Raw genomic sequence first — 13089 nt, 5'->3', positions numbered from 1 at the left:
TCCGTACAAGGCCGTACAAGCCGTACAGTCCGTACCATCCAAGCCTCAACCAAAGTTACCTTGCACAAGTGAAACGGTAACTATGGAAGAGTTACTCAAGTGGAGAAGGATCAGACCGTTTAGGGATAAGGTAGAGCGCGCCTTGACAGGCTGGAACAGCTGGAAAGGCAAGAGCATCTCGGTCCAAGATGCTAGATACTCCGCGCATGTGGAGAAGCTAATTGGCTAGTCCAAACGAGCTTATCCTCTCCTGATTGACCTCACATGCTTTCTCTTTACCTTTGCGATTTGTAAACCCTAGTAGCTCTCCTATATATTGTAACTCATCAACACTAATAAAGATTATGCAGTTTGAGTCTCTCTAATCTCTTAGACACTATGGTTCTCTCTTAGACTCTAAACGATTCTCAAGTTACTTAGTCTTTCATAATCTCTTCTAAACTTCACCTAAAACTCTCACTTACATTCTAGTTACTCTAAAGATCTCTTAATCTCATACACCAGGCTTGGAACACTTAGTGAAGAAGGGAAATGTGTTGAGACTGAAGAAGGCTATCTATGGGTTGAAGCAATCACCAAGAGCTTGGTACAACAAGCTGAGCACAACTCTAAATGGCCGAGGCTTCAAGAAGTCTGAACTAGATCACACTCTCTTCACACTCACGACTCCCTCAGGTATGATTGCACTCCTTGTGTATGTTGATGATATCATTATCACAGGAAGTGATAAGGAAGGTATCATTGCAACCAAGGAGTTCCTTAAGTCCATGTTTGAGATTAAAGACTTGGGAGAGATGAAATACTTTCTTGGAATTGAGATATGTAGATCCAAGGAAGGTTTATTCATGTCCCAAAGGAAGTATACACTTGATCTCTTGAAAGGTGCAGGGGCTTATGGGGGCAAGACAGCAAGGATGCCTATGGAGGATGGCTACAAAGTTCCACGAGAGGGGGAGATTGAAGACAGCAAACCTTATCAGGATCCTAAACTCTATAGAAAACTAGTTGGCAAATTGATTTATCTTACTATAACTAGACCTGACATTTGTTTTGCTGTGAATCAGGTGAGTCAACACATGCAAGTGCCTAAGGAACATCACTGGCACATGGTGGAGAGGATCTTGATGTATCTCAACGGCTCACCTGATCAAGGAGTATGGATGGGCTGCAATGGAAGCACTGAAGTGGTGGGATACTGTGATGCGGATTGGGCTGGTGATAGAGCAGACCGGAGATCAACCACAGGCTATTGCACATTCATTGGAGGCAACTTGGTGACTTGGAAGAGTAAGAAGCAGAAGGTGGTGTCTTGCTCAAGTGCAGAAGCTGAGTATAGAGCCATGCTGAAGCTCACCAACGAGTTAGTATGGATCAAAGGCATCTTGAAGCATTTGGAGATTGATCAAGCCACGCCAATGACCATGCATTGTGATATGATCATGGACCGGCACAAGGATGGAGATAAAGAGTTCAAAGACCAATCAAGGGAAGAAGATGATGCCTTAGTCATTCCACCAGGTCCCATCACTCGCGCCAAAGCTAGAAGACTCAAAGAAGCTGTTGGAAGTCTACTTATGATCTCATGGAAGCAAGAAGACGGTCTTGATGGACGTTTGATCAATCAAGACACTCTTATCACCATTCAAGCAATGGTTTCAAACTGATCATCATCTAAGCAAGTGCTTGTGTGTGCTCTTTTCCTAGCCTTTGGTTTTGTCCCATTGGGTTTTCCAAAGGAAGGTTTTTAATGAGGCCACAAGTTACTTACATAAACCTTAGATGATGTATCACGGTTCCACCTTAGGTCATTTTTAAACTATGGTTTTTATTTCATGTTTTAAAAACTCTTTTCGAATTTGAATAAGTCTTTAGTCTTTGTTGTAGTTCCAAGGGAGCCTGTTCCCTTTAATGATCTCGAGAATATGGAGCCTGTTCCATACTTCTCTATATAAGTGTGTTTGCGTTCTCTCTTTTAAACACAATCCTTTTTCTACAAATCTATCAGATTTCTTTGTTCTCTCTTTACTTCTCATCAAGTCTTGAGTGAATCTCGTTGGTGTGTCATATCCAACAACTAAGGGTGTCTATTTTGGTGTGTAATATCCAAGCTAGTCATCTAGGAGTATCAAGGAGCCATTCCGCAACTCTTTGTGTCACCAAACGATCCATCACCTTGATAAACTTGAGTCTCTGATTCGTTTATACAAGGATCTATCCAATTCAATCCAAAGAAGCATCCTAGGAGTTCATTAAGTGGTATCAGAGCTGCTTTGGATTGGGAAGTTTTCGATTTCTCTTCTGTTTCAAATAAACTTTTCAACTTCTTTGATTACCATTGATAGATCTGCGATCTGTTGTTGTTTCTCGTATCATCTGAGTAGCATATCACCTGATTGCTAATCGTCTGTGTTGAATCCTATTAGATCTAAGTGTTCTCATCATATTTTGAATCAAACTCATCCGATCCGTGTGAAGGAAGTAATCGAATCGCTTGATCTGTCGAATCACTTGCTGAATAACTTGATTTGTGTTGTTTCTGTGATAGATCTGTTCTTATTTGTCTTGAATCTGATCTGCATAAATCCAAAATTGATAGATCTAATCTTAGTCTTGTCGATTTGAATTCTCTAATCCGTGATCTGCAAGTTTTCTATCTTTTGAACCTTTTGAAAGTTGTTTCCGCGTCGACTAATTGTTCTGATTTGATTCTTGTGAACATCTTACTTGTTTGAGTGTTTTCTGAATCAGGTACCATGGTGAGAGAGTCGGAAGATGAAGCAGAACTCGTGAGACAGAACAAGTTATTGAGAGATCAGATGACTGAGCAATTAAACCAAACGATGATCACTACCGTTGCTGATATGATCAAGAGCAGTATGAAGGAACTTCGCGATGAAATAAGGCAAGAGATAAGGCAAGCTACGGGCCAAGGTCATAGCAATGAGTCTAGACGAGAAAGACGTGATGAAACCCCGAGAGAGCATGCTGAATCACAAGAAACAGACCACTACTATGAGCGTAACCGAGCCACGCACAGCAGTTCCTCTTCTAGAGATAGTAGAAGGAGACATAGAAGAGATCATGATGAAAGGAGAACTTACAGAGATGATCTTGCTGGTTTAAAGCTGAAGATACCTCCTTTCCATGGCAAAGTTGATCCGGATGCTTACTTGGAATGGGAAAAGAAGATGGAGTTGGTGTTTAACTGTAAGCACTACACCAATGCCCAAAGGATTCAGATAGCAGCAACTGAGTTCCATGACTATGCGCTGAGTTGGTGGGACCAGCTTGTGACTACCAGGAGACTTAACCAAGAGTATCCCGTTGAAACATGGCACGAGATGAAGGCTCTCATGCGTAAAAGATTTGTGCCAAATCACTATCATCGCGACTTGCACCAGAAGTTAAGAAGACTCACCCAAGGATCTCGATCTGTTGAAGAATACTATCAAGACATGGAGCTGTTGATGCTGAGAGCTCGTGTTTCTGAAGATAAAGAAGCTACTATGGCTAGGTTCTTAGGAGGTCTCAACCGAGAGATACAAGATAATGTTGAGATGCAGCACTATGTGGAGATAGAAGAGATGCTTCACAAAGCTATACTAGTTGAGCAACAAGTTAAGAGGAAGGGCCATTCTCATTCTCGTTACAACACCAGACTTCAGGGAACTAAAGAAGAAAAGTCTAGCTATCAAAAGGAAAGCAAACCGCAACTGAAAGAAGACTCAAAGCCAAATTCCTTTTACAGCAAGGATAAAGGAAAGGCCGAGGTTTCAAGTGCAAGAGCTAGAGATGTTAAGTGCTTTAAGTGTCAGGGTAGAGGCCATTATGCAAATGAGTGCACCAATAAAAGAATCATGATTCTTCTTGAGAATGGAGAGTATGAATCTGAGGATGAGCTTTCAGAGTCTGAGTGTAAGGCGCTTATTGAAGAAGAATATGAAGAAGAACCCGTGAAAGGAAGGTTATTGGTGGCTAGAAGAACTTTGAGTTTGCAAAGTAAAGCTGAAGAGCAAGAACAGAGAGAGAATCTATTCTACACTCGGTGCCTTGTGCAAGGAAAGGTCTGTAGTCTTATCATTGATGGAGGAAGTTGTGTGAATGTAGCTAGTGAAACTATGGTAAAGAAGCTTGGCCTCCAAGTACAGAAACATCCAAAGCCCTACCGGCTTCAATGGTTGAATGAAGAAGGAGAAATGAGGGTTTCTAGTCAGGTTTCGGTTCCCATTGCAATTGGAAGGTATGAGGATGAGGTTCTCTGTGATGTATTGCCTATGGAAGCTGGACATATCCTTCTTGGTCGGCCATGGCAATCAGATAGACGAGTGATACATGATGGCTACACCAACAAGCACACGTTTGAGTTCAAAGGAAAGAAGACTGTGCTGGTTCCTCTAACACCAAAGGAAGTTCATCAAGATCAACTGCAGCTACAAAAGAAGAAAGAAATAGACCTCAAACCTGAATCAAAGAAGCAGCATAGTCTCTATGCCAAATCGGGTGAAATCAAAAGAACTCTCAATGCTCATCAATCTATTCTTTTACTTATCTTTAAAGAGTCTCTTTTGAATGTTACTGACCCAACACCGGTATATCCGAGTGAAATTAAGTGTCTTTTACAGGAATTTGAAGATGTATTTCCTGAAGATAATCCAATTGGTCTTCCACCTCTTAGAGGGATTGAGCATCAGATTGATTTTGTTCCTGGTTCTACACTTCCAAATAGGCCAGCTTATAGGACTAATCCCGTGGAGACTAAAGAACTGCAAAAACAAGTTGAGGAGTTGATGGCAAAGGGGCATATCCGTGAGAGCATGAGCCCATGTGCAGTACCAGTGCTTCTTGTGCCTAAGAAAGATGGAAGCTGGCGCATGTGTGTTGATTGTAGAGCCATCAACAACATCACTGTAAAGTATCGCCATCCTATTCCTAGATTAGATGATATGCTTGATGAATTGCATGGTTCCTGCATATTTTCTAAGATTGATTTGAAAAGTGGATACCATCAGATTAGGATGAAAGAAGGAGATGAATGGAAAACTGCATTCAAAACTAAACATGGTCTTTATGAGTGGTTAGTCATGCCATTTGGATTAACCAATGCACCTAGTACATTCATGAGATTAATGAATCATGTTCTTAGATCATTCATTGGCATATTTGTTGTGGTATACTTTGATGACATCCTTGTATACAGTAAGAGCTTTAATGATCATATAGGACATCTTAGAGCTGTTCTTGATGTGCTTAGAAAGGAATCTCTTTTTGCTAACCTTAAGAAGTGTACTTTTGGAACGGATCACTTGGTTTTTCTAGGCTTTGTTGTGAGTGCAGATGGAGTAAAGGTAGATCAAGAGAAGGTGAAAGCAATACAAGAGTGGCCGATTCCTAAAACCATCAGTGAAGTGCGAAGCTTCCATGGATTAGCTGGCTTCTACCGACGGTTTGTAAAAGATTTTAGCACCATAGCCGCTCCATTGACTGAGGTGATCAAGAAAGAAGTTGGATTCAAATGGGGAGAAGCACAAGAACTTGCCTTTCAATGCCTAAAAGAGAAGCTTACTAATGCCCCTCTTCTTATACTTCCTGATTTCAATAAAACTTTTGAAATTGAATGTGATGCTTCAGGAATTGGAATTGGTGCTGTTCTTATGCAGGAGAAGAGACCCATAGCATATTTCAGTGAGAAACTAGGAGGAGCGACTCTCAACTATGCTACTTATGACAAGGAACTCTACGCTTTGGTGAGGGCTTTGCAGACATGGCAGCATTACCTATGGCCCAAGGAGTTTGTCATTCACACTGATCATGAGTCTCTCAAGTACCTTAAAAGCCAAAACAAACTCAGCAAGAGACACGCAAGGTGGGTTGAGTTCATTGAGACATTTCCTTATGTCATCAAGTATAAACAAGGTAAGGAAAACATAGTTGCTGATGCACTATCCAGAAGGTATGTTCTCTTGAACACTCTTGATGTTAAGCTATTAGGATTTGAGCAGATTAAAGTAATGTATGAGAATGATCCTGAATTTAAAGATGCTTATAAGTCTTGTGAGAAATTTGCTGCTGGACATTACTTTAGGCAGGATGGATTTCTTTTCTATGATAATAGACTTTGTGTGCCTAATTGTTCTTTGAGAGATTTATTTGTTAGGGAATCTCATGGAGGAAGCCTCATGGGACATTTTGGTGTCGCAAAAACTCTCAAGACCTTGCAGGATCACTTCTACTGGCCGCGGATGAAAAGAGATGTGGAAAGACTCTGTGAAAGGTGTGCAACTTGTAAACAAGCTAAGTCCAAAGTCCAAAACCATGGTTTGTACACGCCTTTACCCATCCCTTATCATCCTTGGAATGATATCTCTATGGACTTCATTGTTGGATTGCCTAGAACTCGTACTGGTAAAGATTCAATCTTTGTGGTAGTTGATAGATTTTCTAAGATGGCACACTTCATTGCTTGTCATAAAACTGATGATGCATTGCATGTAGCTAACTTGTTCTTTAAGGAGATTGTGCGTTTACATGGCATGCCTAAGACTATTGTATCTGATAGAGATACTAAGTTCCTAAGCTACTTTTGGAAAACTCTCTGGTCTAAACTAGGCACTAAGCTATTATTTTCTACTACTTGTCACCCACAAACTGATGGTCAGACTGAAGTAGTTAATAGAACTCTTGGTACACTCTTGCGTGCAATTATAAAGAAGAACTTGAAATCATGGGAAGATTGTTTGCCTCATTGTGAATTTGCATATAATCATGCTGTGCATTCTGCTACTAAGTTTTCTCCATTTGAAATTGTTTATGGGTTCAATCCCATCTCTCCTTTGGATCTAATACCTTTACCTGAGTGTGAAAGAGTTAGTCTTGATGGCAAGAAGAAGGCAGAGAAGGTACAACAACTTCATGAACAAGCAAGGCGCAACATAGAAGAGAAGACTAAGCAATATGCCAAACAAGCAAACAAGGGGAGGCGTGAAAGAGTCTTTGAAGTGGGTGATCAAGTCTGGATTCACCTAAGGAAAGAAAGATTTCCTAATGAGAGGAAATCCAAGCTCATGCCAAGGATTGATGGACCATTTGAGATCATAAAGAAAATCGGCAACAATGCTTACAAGCTGGATCTCCAAGGAAGGTATGATGTGAGCAATAGTTTTAATATCACTGACTTGGTTCCTTATTTTGCAGATGAGCCAGATTTGAGGACAAATCCTTTTCAAGAGGGAGGGGATGATATGATCATGGACCGGCACAAGGATGGAGATAAAGAGTTCAAAGACCAATCAAGGGAAGAAGATGATGCCTTAGTCATTCCACCAGGTCCCATCACTCGCGCCAAAGCTAGAAGACTCAAAGAAGCTGTTGGAAGTCTACTTATGATCTCATGGAAGCAAGAAGACGGTCTTGATGGACGTTTGATCAATCAAGACACTCTTATCACCATTCAAGCAATGGTTTCAAACTGATCATCATCTAAGCAAGTGCTTGTGTGTGCTCTTTTCCTAGCCTTTGGTTTTGTCCCATTGGGTTTTCCAAAGGAAGGTTTTTAATGAGGCCACAAGTTACTTACATAAACCTTAGATGATGTATCACGGTTCCACCTTAGGTCATTTTTAAACTATGGTTTTTATTTCATGTTTTAAAAACTCTTTTCGAATTTGAATAAGTCTTTAGTCTTTGTTGTAGTTCCAAGGGAGCCTGTTCCCTTTAATGATCTCGAGAATATGGAGCCTGTTCCATACTTCTCTATATAAGTGTGTTTGCGTTCTCTCTTTTAAACACAATCCTTTTTCTACAAATCTATCAGATTTCTTTGTTCTCTCTTTACTTCTCATCAAGTCTTGAGTGAATCTCGTTGGTGTGTCATATCCAACAACTAAGGGTGTCTATTTTGGTGTGTAATATCCAAGCTAGTCATCTAGGAGTATCAAGGAGCCATTCCGCAACTCTTTGTGTCACCAAACGATCCATCACCTTGATAAACTTGAGTCTCTGATTCGTTTATACAAGGATCTATCCAATTCAATCCAAAGAAGCATCCTAGGAGTTCATTACATTGTGACAACCAAGCCGCCATTCACATTGCCTCCAACTCGGTGTTCCATGAGAGAACCAAGCACATTGAAGTTGATTGTCACAAGGTGAGGCAGATGATCACCTTAGGAGTCATCTTGCCATGCTACACAAGGAGTGAAGATCAGTTAGCGGATGTGTTTACCAAGGCTGCAAGACAGAAGACAATGGAGTCCATTCACATCAGGTTGGGCCTCATTGATCTTGGGAAGAGAAGGAGCTAGTCCCCTTAGCTGCAAGATCTTTACTCTTTTTCCCTCATCAAAGTTTTATCCCATTGGGTTTTCTTTGGTGAGGTTTTTAATGAGGAAGATCTTGTGGCTGTCCAAGCTTAGGCTTTCACAAAGCTAAGCTTGAGGGGGAGTGTTGAGTTGAGCTGAGTATATGTATGAAGAGCTAAGGAGTTGAAGAGGAAAGGAGATGAGGAAGCTTAAGGGAGTTTAGGGAGAGCATGGTACGGACGTCCGTACAAGGCCGTACAAGCCGTACAGTCCGTACCATCCAAGCCTCAACCAAAGTTACCTTGCACAAGTGAAACGGTAACTATGGAAGAGTTACTCAAGAGGAGAAGGATCAGACCGTTTAAGGGATAAGGGACGCGCATTGCCAGGCTGGGACAGGCTGGAAAGCTAAAGCAACTTAGTCCAAGATGCCATAAGCGTGTGATGCTTATTAGTGGTTGATTTGAATCCTTAACCTTGACCTCACATGCTTTCTCTTTACCTTTGCGATTTGTAAACCCTAGTAGCTCTCCTATATATTGTAACTCATCAACACTAATAAAGATTATGCAGTTTGAGTCTCTCTAATCTCTCACAAACTTCTCTTAATCACTTCTTAAACACTCTCTTTATTCTGATTACTCTAAAGATCTCTTAATCTCATAAAGAACAGCTCTAAGATGTTCTATATGATCATTATAACTCTTACTGTATATCAGGATGTCATCAAAGTATACCACAACAAATTTGCCAATGAATGATCTAAGAACATGATTCATTAATCTCATGAATGTACTAGGTGCATTGGTTAATCCAAATGGCATTACTAACCACTCATATAAACCATGTTTAGTTTTGAATGCAGTTTTCCATTCATCCCCTTCCTTCATTCTAATCTGATGGTAACCACTTTTCAAATCAATCTTAGAAAATATGCAAGAACCATGCAATTCATCAAGCATATCATCTAATCTAGGAATAGGATGGCGATACTTTACAGTGATATTGTTGATGGCTCTACAATCAACACACATGCGCCAGCTTCCATCCTTCTTAGGCACAAGAAGTACTGGTACTGCACATGGGCTCATGCTTTCACGGATATGCCCCTTTGCCATCAATTCCTCAACTTGTTTTTGCAGTTCTTTAGTCTCCACGGGATTAGTCCTATAAGCTGGCCTATTTGGAAGTGTAGAACCAGGGAAAAAATCAATCTGATGCTCAATCCCTCTAAGAGGTGGAAGTCCTTGAGGAGTTTCTTCTGGAAACACATCTCTATATTCCTGTAAAAGATACTCAATTTCACTCGGATATACCGGTGTTGGGTCAGTAACATTCAAATGAGACTCTTTAAAGATAAGTAAAAGAATGGATTGATGAGCATTGAGAGTTCTTTTGATATCACCCGAGTTGGCATAGAAACTATGCTGCTTCTTTGAATCAGGTTTGAGGTCTATTTCTTTCTTCTTTTGTAGCTGCAGTTGATCTTGGTGAACCTCCTTTGGTGTTAGAGGAACCAGCACAGTCTTCTTCCCTTTGAACTCAAACGTGTGCTTGTTGGTGTAGCCATCATGTATCACTCGTCTATCTGATTGCCATGGCCGACCAAGAAGGATATGTCCAGCTTCCATAGGCAGTACATCACAGAGAACCTCATCCTCATACCTTCCAATTGTAATGGGAACCGAAACCTGACTAGAAACCCTCATTTCTCCTTCTTCATTCAACCATTGAAGCCGGTAGGGTTTTGGATGTTTCTGTACTTGGAGGCCAAGCTTCTTTACCATAGTTTCACTAGCTACATTCACACAACTTCCTCCATCAATGATAAGACTACAGACCTTTCCTTGCACAAGGCACCGAGTGTAGAATAGATTCTCTCTCTGTTCTTGCTCTTCAGCTTTACTTTGCAAACTCAAAGTTCTTCTAGCCACCAATAGCCTTCCTCTCACGGGTTCTTCTTCATATTCTTCTTCAGTAAGCGCCTTATACTCAGACTCTGAAAGCTCATCCTCAGATTCATACTCTCCATTCTCAAGAAGAATCATGATTCTTTTATTGGTGCACTCATTTGCATAATGGCCTCTACCCTGACACTTAAAGCACTTAACATCTCTAGCTCTTGCACTTGAAACCTCAGCTTTTCCTTTATCCTTACTGTAAATGGGATTTGGCTTTGATTCTTCTTTCAGTTGCGGTTTGCTTTCCTTTTGATAGCCAGACTTTTCTTCTTTAGTTCCCTGAAGTCTGGTGTTGTAACGAGAGTGAGAATGGCCCTTCCTTTTAACTTGTTGCTCCACTAGTATAGCTTTGTGAAGCATCTCCTCTAACTCCACATAGTGCTGCATCTCAACGTTATCTTGTATCTCTCGGTTGAGACCTCCTAAGAACCTAGCCATAGTAGCTTCTTTATCTTCAGAAACACGAGCTCTCAGCATCAACAACTCCATGTCTTGATAGTATTCTTCAACAGACCGAGATCCTTGGGTAAGTCTTCTTAACTTCTGGTGCAAGTCGCGATGGTAGTGATTTGGCACAAATCTTTTACGCATGAGAGCCTTCATCTCGTGCCATGTTTCAACGGGATACTCTTGGTTAAGTCTCCTGGAAGTCACAAGCTGATCCCACCAACTCAACGCATAGTCATGAAACTCGGTTGCTGCTATCTGAATTCTTTGGGCATTGGTGTAGTGCTTACAGTTAAACACCAACTCCATCTTCTTTTCCCATTCCAAGTAAGCATCCGGATCAACTTTGCCATGGAAAGGAGGTATCTTCAGCTTTAAACCAGCAAGATCATCTCTGTAAGTTCTCCTTTCATCATGATCTCTCCTATGTCTCCTTCTACTATCTCTAGAAGAGGAACTGCTGCGCGTGGCTCGGTTACGCTCATAGTAGTGGTCTGTTTCTTGTGATTCAGCATGCTCTCGTGGGGTTTCATCACGTCTTTCTCGTCTAGACTCATTGCTATGACCTTGGCCAGTAGCTTGCCTTATCTCTTGCCTTATTTCATCGCGAAGTTCCTTCATACTTGATCGCAGGTACTACAAGGAACCAGCTATCACCACTTGCCTTCCAAAGGAAGGTTTTTAACGAGGCCACAAGTTTACTTTCACATCTCCTAGATGATGATCCCGGACCAACCACATTATCTATCTTATGTTATTTTTATCATATGTTTTATGTTTTGAATAATTTCGAAAACTTGGTCTTTGTTTAGTTTCCAAGGGAGCCTGTTCCCTTTATTTTTATTTCTATTTTCGAGACCTTGTGCATGTACAAGGGCCTCTCTTTATATTCTGGTCGTGACCCCCCCTTTATCATTAAGCAATCTTTTATCAAAAACCCTTTTCTCTCTTCTCTCTTGTCTTGGACGAGTTGAAGTGTGTCTGGTGTGTAATATCCAGTCTGTTGGTGTGTAATATCCAACGCCCAAGGGCTTTAGAGAGGTGTGTCATATCCGATCTAAGCCTAGGAGTATCAAGAAGCCTTTCCGCAGCCTCTTGTGTCACCATTCGATCCACATACCTTGAGAAGCTTGAGTCTTTTGATTCGTTTCTGCAAGGATTATCCCATCTGTTCCAGAGCATCATCCTAGGATCTCATCAATACTGCTCTTGATCATATCAGCAACGGTAGTGATCATCGTTCGGTTTAATTGCTCAGTCATCTGATCTCTCAATAACCTGTTCTGTCTCACGAGTTCTGCTTCTTCTTCCGACTCATTCACCATGGTACCTGATTCAGAAAACACTCAAACAAGTAAGATGTTCACAAGAATCAATTTAGAACAATTAGTCGACGCGGAAACAACTTTCAAAAGATTCAAAAAAAATAGAAAACTTGTAGATCACGGTTTAGAGAATTCAAATCGACAAGACTAAGATCAGATCTATCAATTTTGGATTTACGCAGATCAGATTCAAGATAAATAAGAACAGATCTATCACAAGAATATCACAAATCAAATTATTCAGCAAGTGATTCAACAGATCAAGCGATTCGATTACTTCCTTCACACGGATCGGATGAGTTTGATTTCAAATATGATAAGAACACTTAGATCTAACAGGATTCAACACAGATGATTAGCAATCAGGTGATATGCTACTTAGATGATACGAGAAACAACAACAGATCACAGATCTATCAATGGTAATCAAAGAAGTTGAAGAGTTTATTTGAAACCAAAGAGAAATCGAAAACTTCCCAATCCAAAGTAGCTCTGATACCACTTAATGAACTCCTAGGATGTTTCTTTGGATTGAACTGGATAGATCCTTGTATAAACGAATCAGAGACTCAAGTTTATCAAGGTGATGGCTCGTATGGTGACACAAAGAGTTGCGGAAAGACTCCTTGATACTCCTAGATGACTAGCTTGGATATTACACACCAAAATAGACACCCTTAGTTGTTGGATATGACACACCAACGGAATTCACTCAAGACTTGATGAGAAGTAAAGAGAGAACAAAGAAATCTGATAGATTTTGTAGAAAGAAGATTGTATTCCAAAAGAGAGAACGCACACAAGCTTATATAGAGAAGTATGGAACAGGCTCCACATTCTCGAGATCATTAAAGGGAACAGGCTCCCTTGGAACTACAACAAAGACTAAAGACTTATTCAAATTTGAAAAGAGTTTAAAACATGAAATAAAAACCATAGTTTAAAAATAACATAAGGTGGAACCATGATACATCATCTAAGGTTTATGTAAGTAACTTGTGGCCTCATTAAAAACCTGCCTTTGGAAAACCCAATGGGACAAAACCAAAGGTTAGGAAA

The 13089-nt window shown here is 40.6% G+C and overlaps 1 protein-coding gene across 1 annotated transcript; it reads left to right on the top strand.

Moving 5' to 3' along the window:
- Window positions 1-2104: 2104 nt before the first annotated feature.
- On the top strand, window positions 2105-7373 carry LOC117130550 (the record flags this gene model as incomplete). Its single annotated transcript, XM_033283331.1, has 6 exons — window positions 2105-3152; window positions 3213-4325; window positions 4623-4869; window positions 5317-5954; window positions 6087-6855; window positions 7009-7373. Coding segments are annotated over exons 1-6 (3531 nt in total), but the record flags the coding sequence as incomplete, so codon positions are not given.
- Between the last annotated feature and the right edge of the window lie 5716 nt (window positions 7374-13089).

Source organism: Brassica rapa, unplaced genomic scaffold (assembly GCF_000309985.2).
Source record: "Brassica rapa cultivar Chiifu-401-42 unplaced genomic scaffold, CAAS_Brap_v3.01 Scaffold0544, whole genome shotgun sequence".
Taxonomy (NCBI): Eukaryota; Viridiplantae; Streptophyta; class Magnoliopsida; order Brassicales; family Brassicaceae; genus Brassica; species Brassica rapa.
The sequence above is the reverse complement of the archived record's forward strand: the minus strand, read 5'-3'. Positions and strand labels throughout refer to the sequence as shown.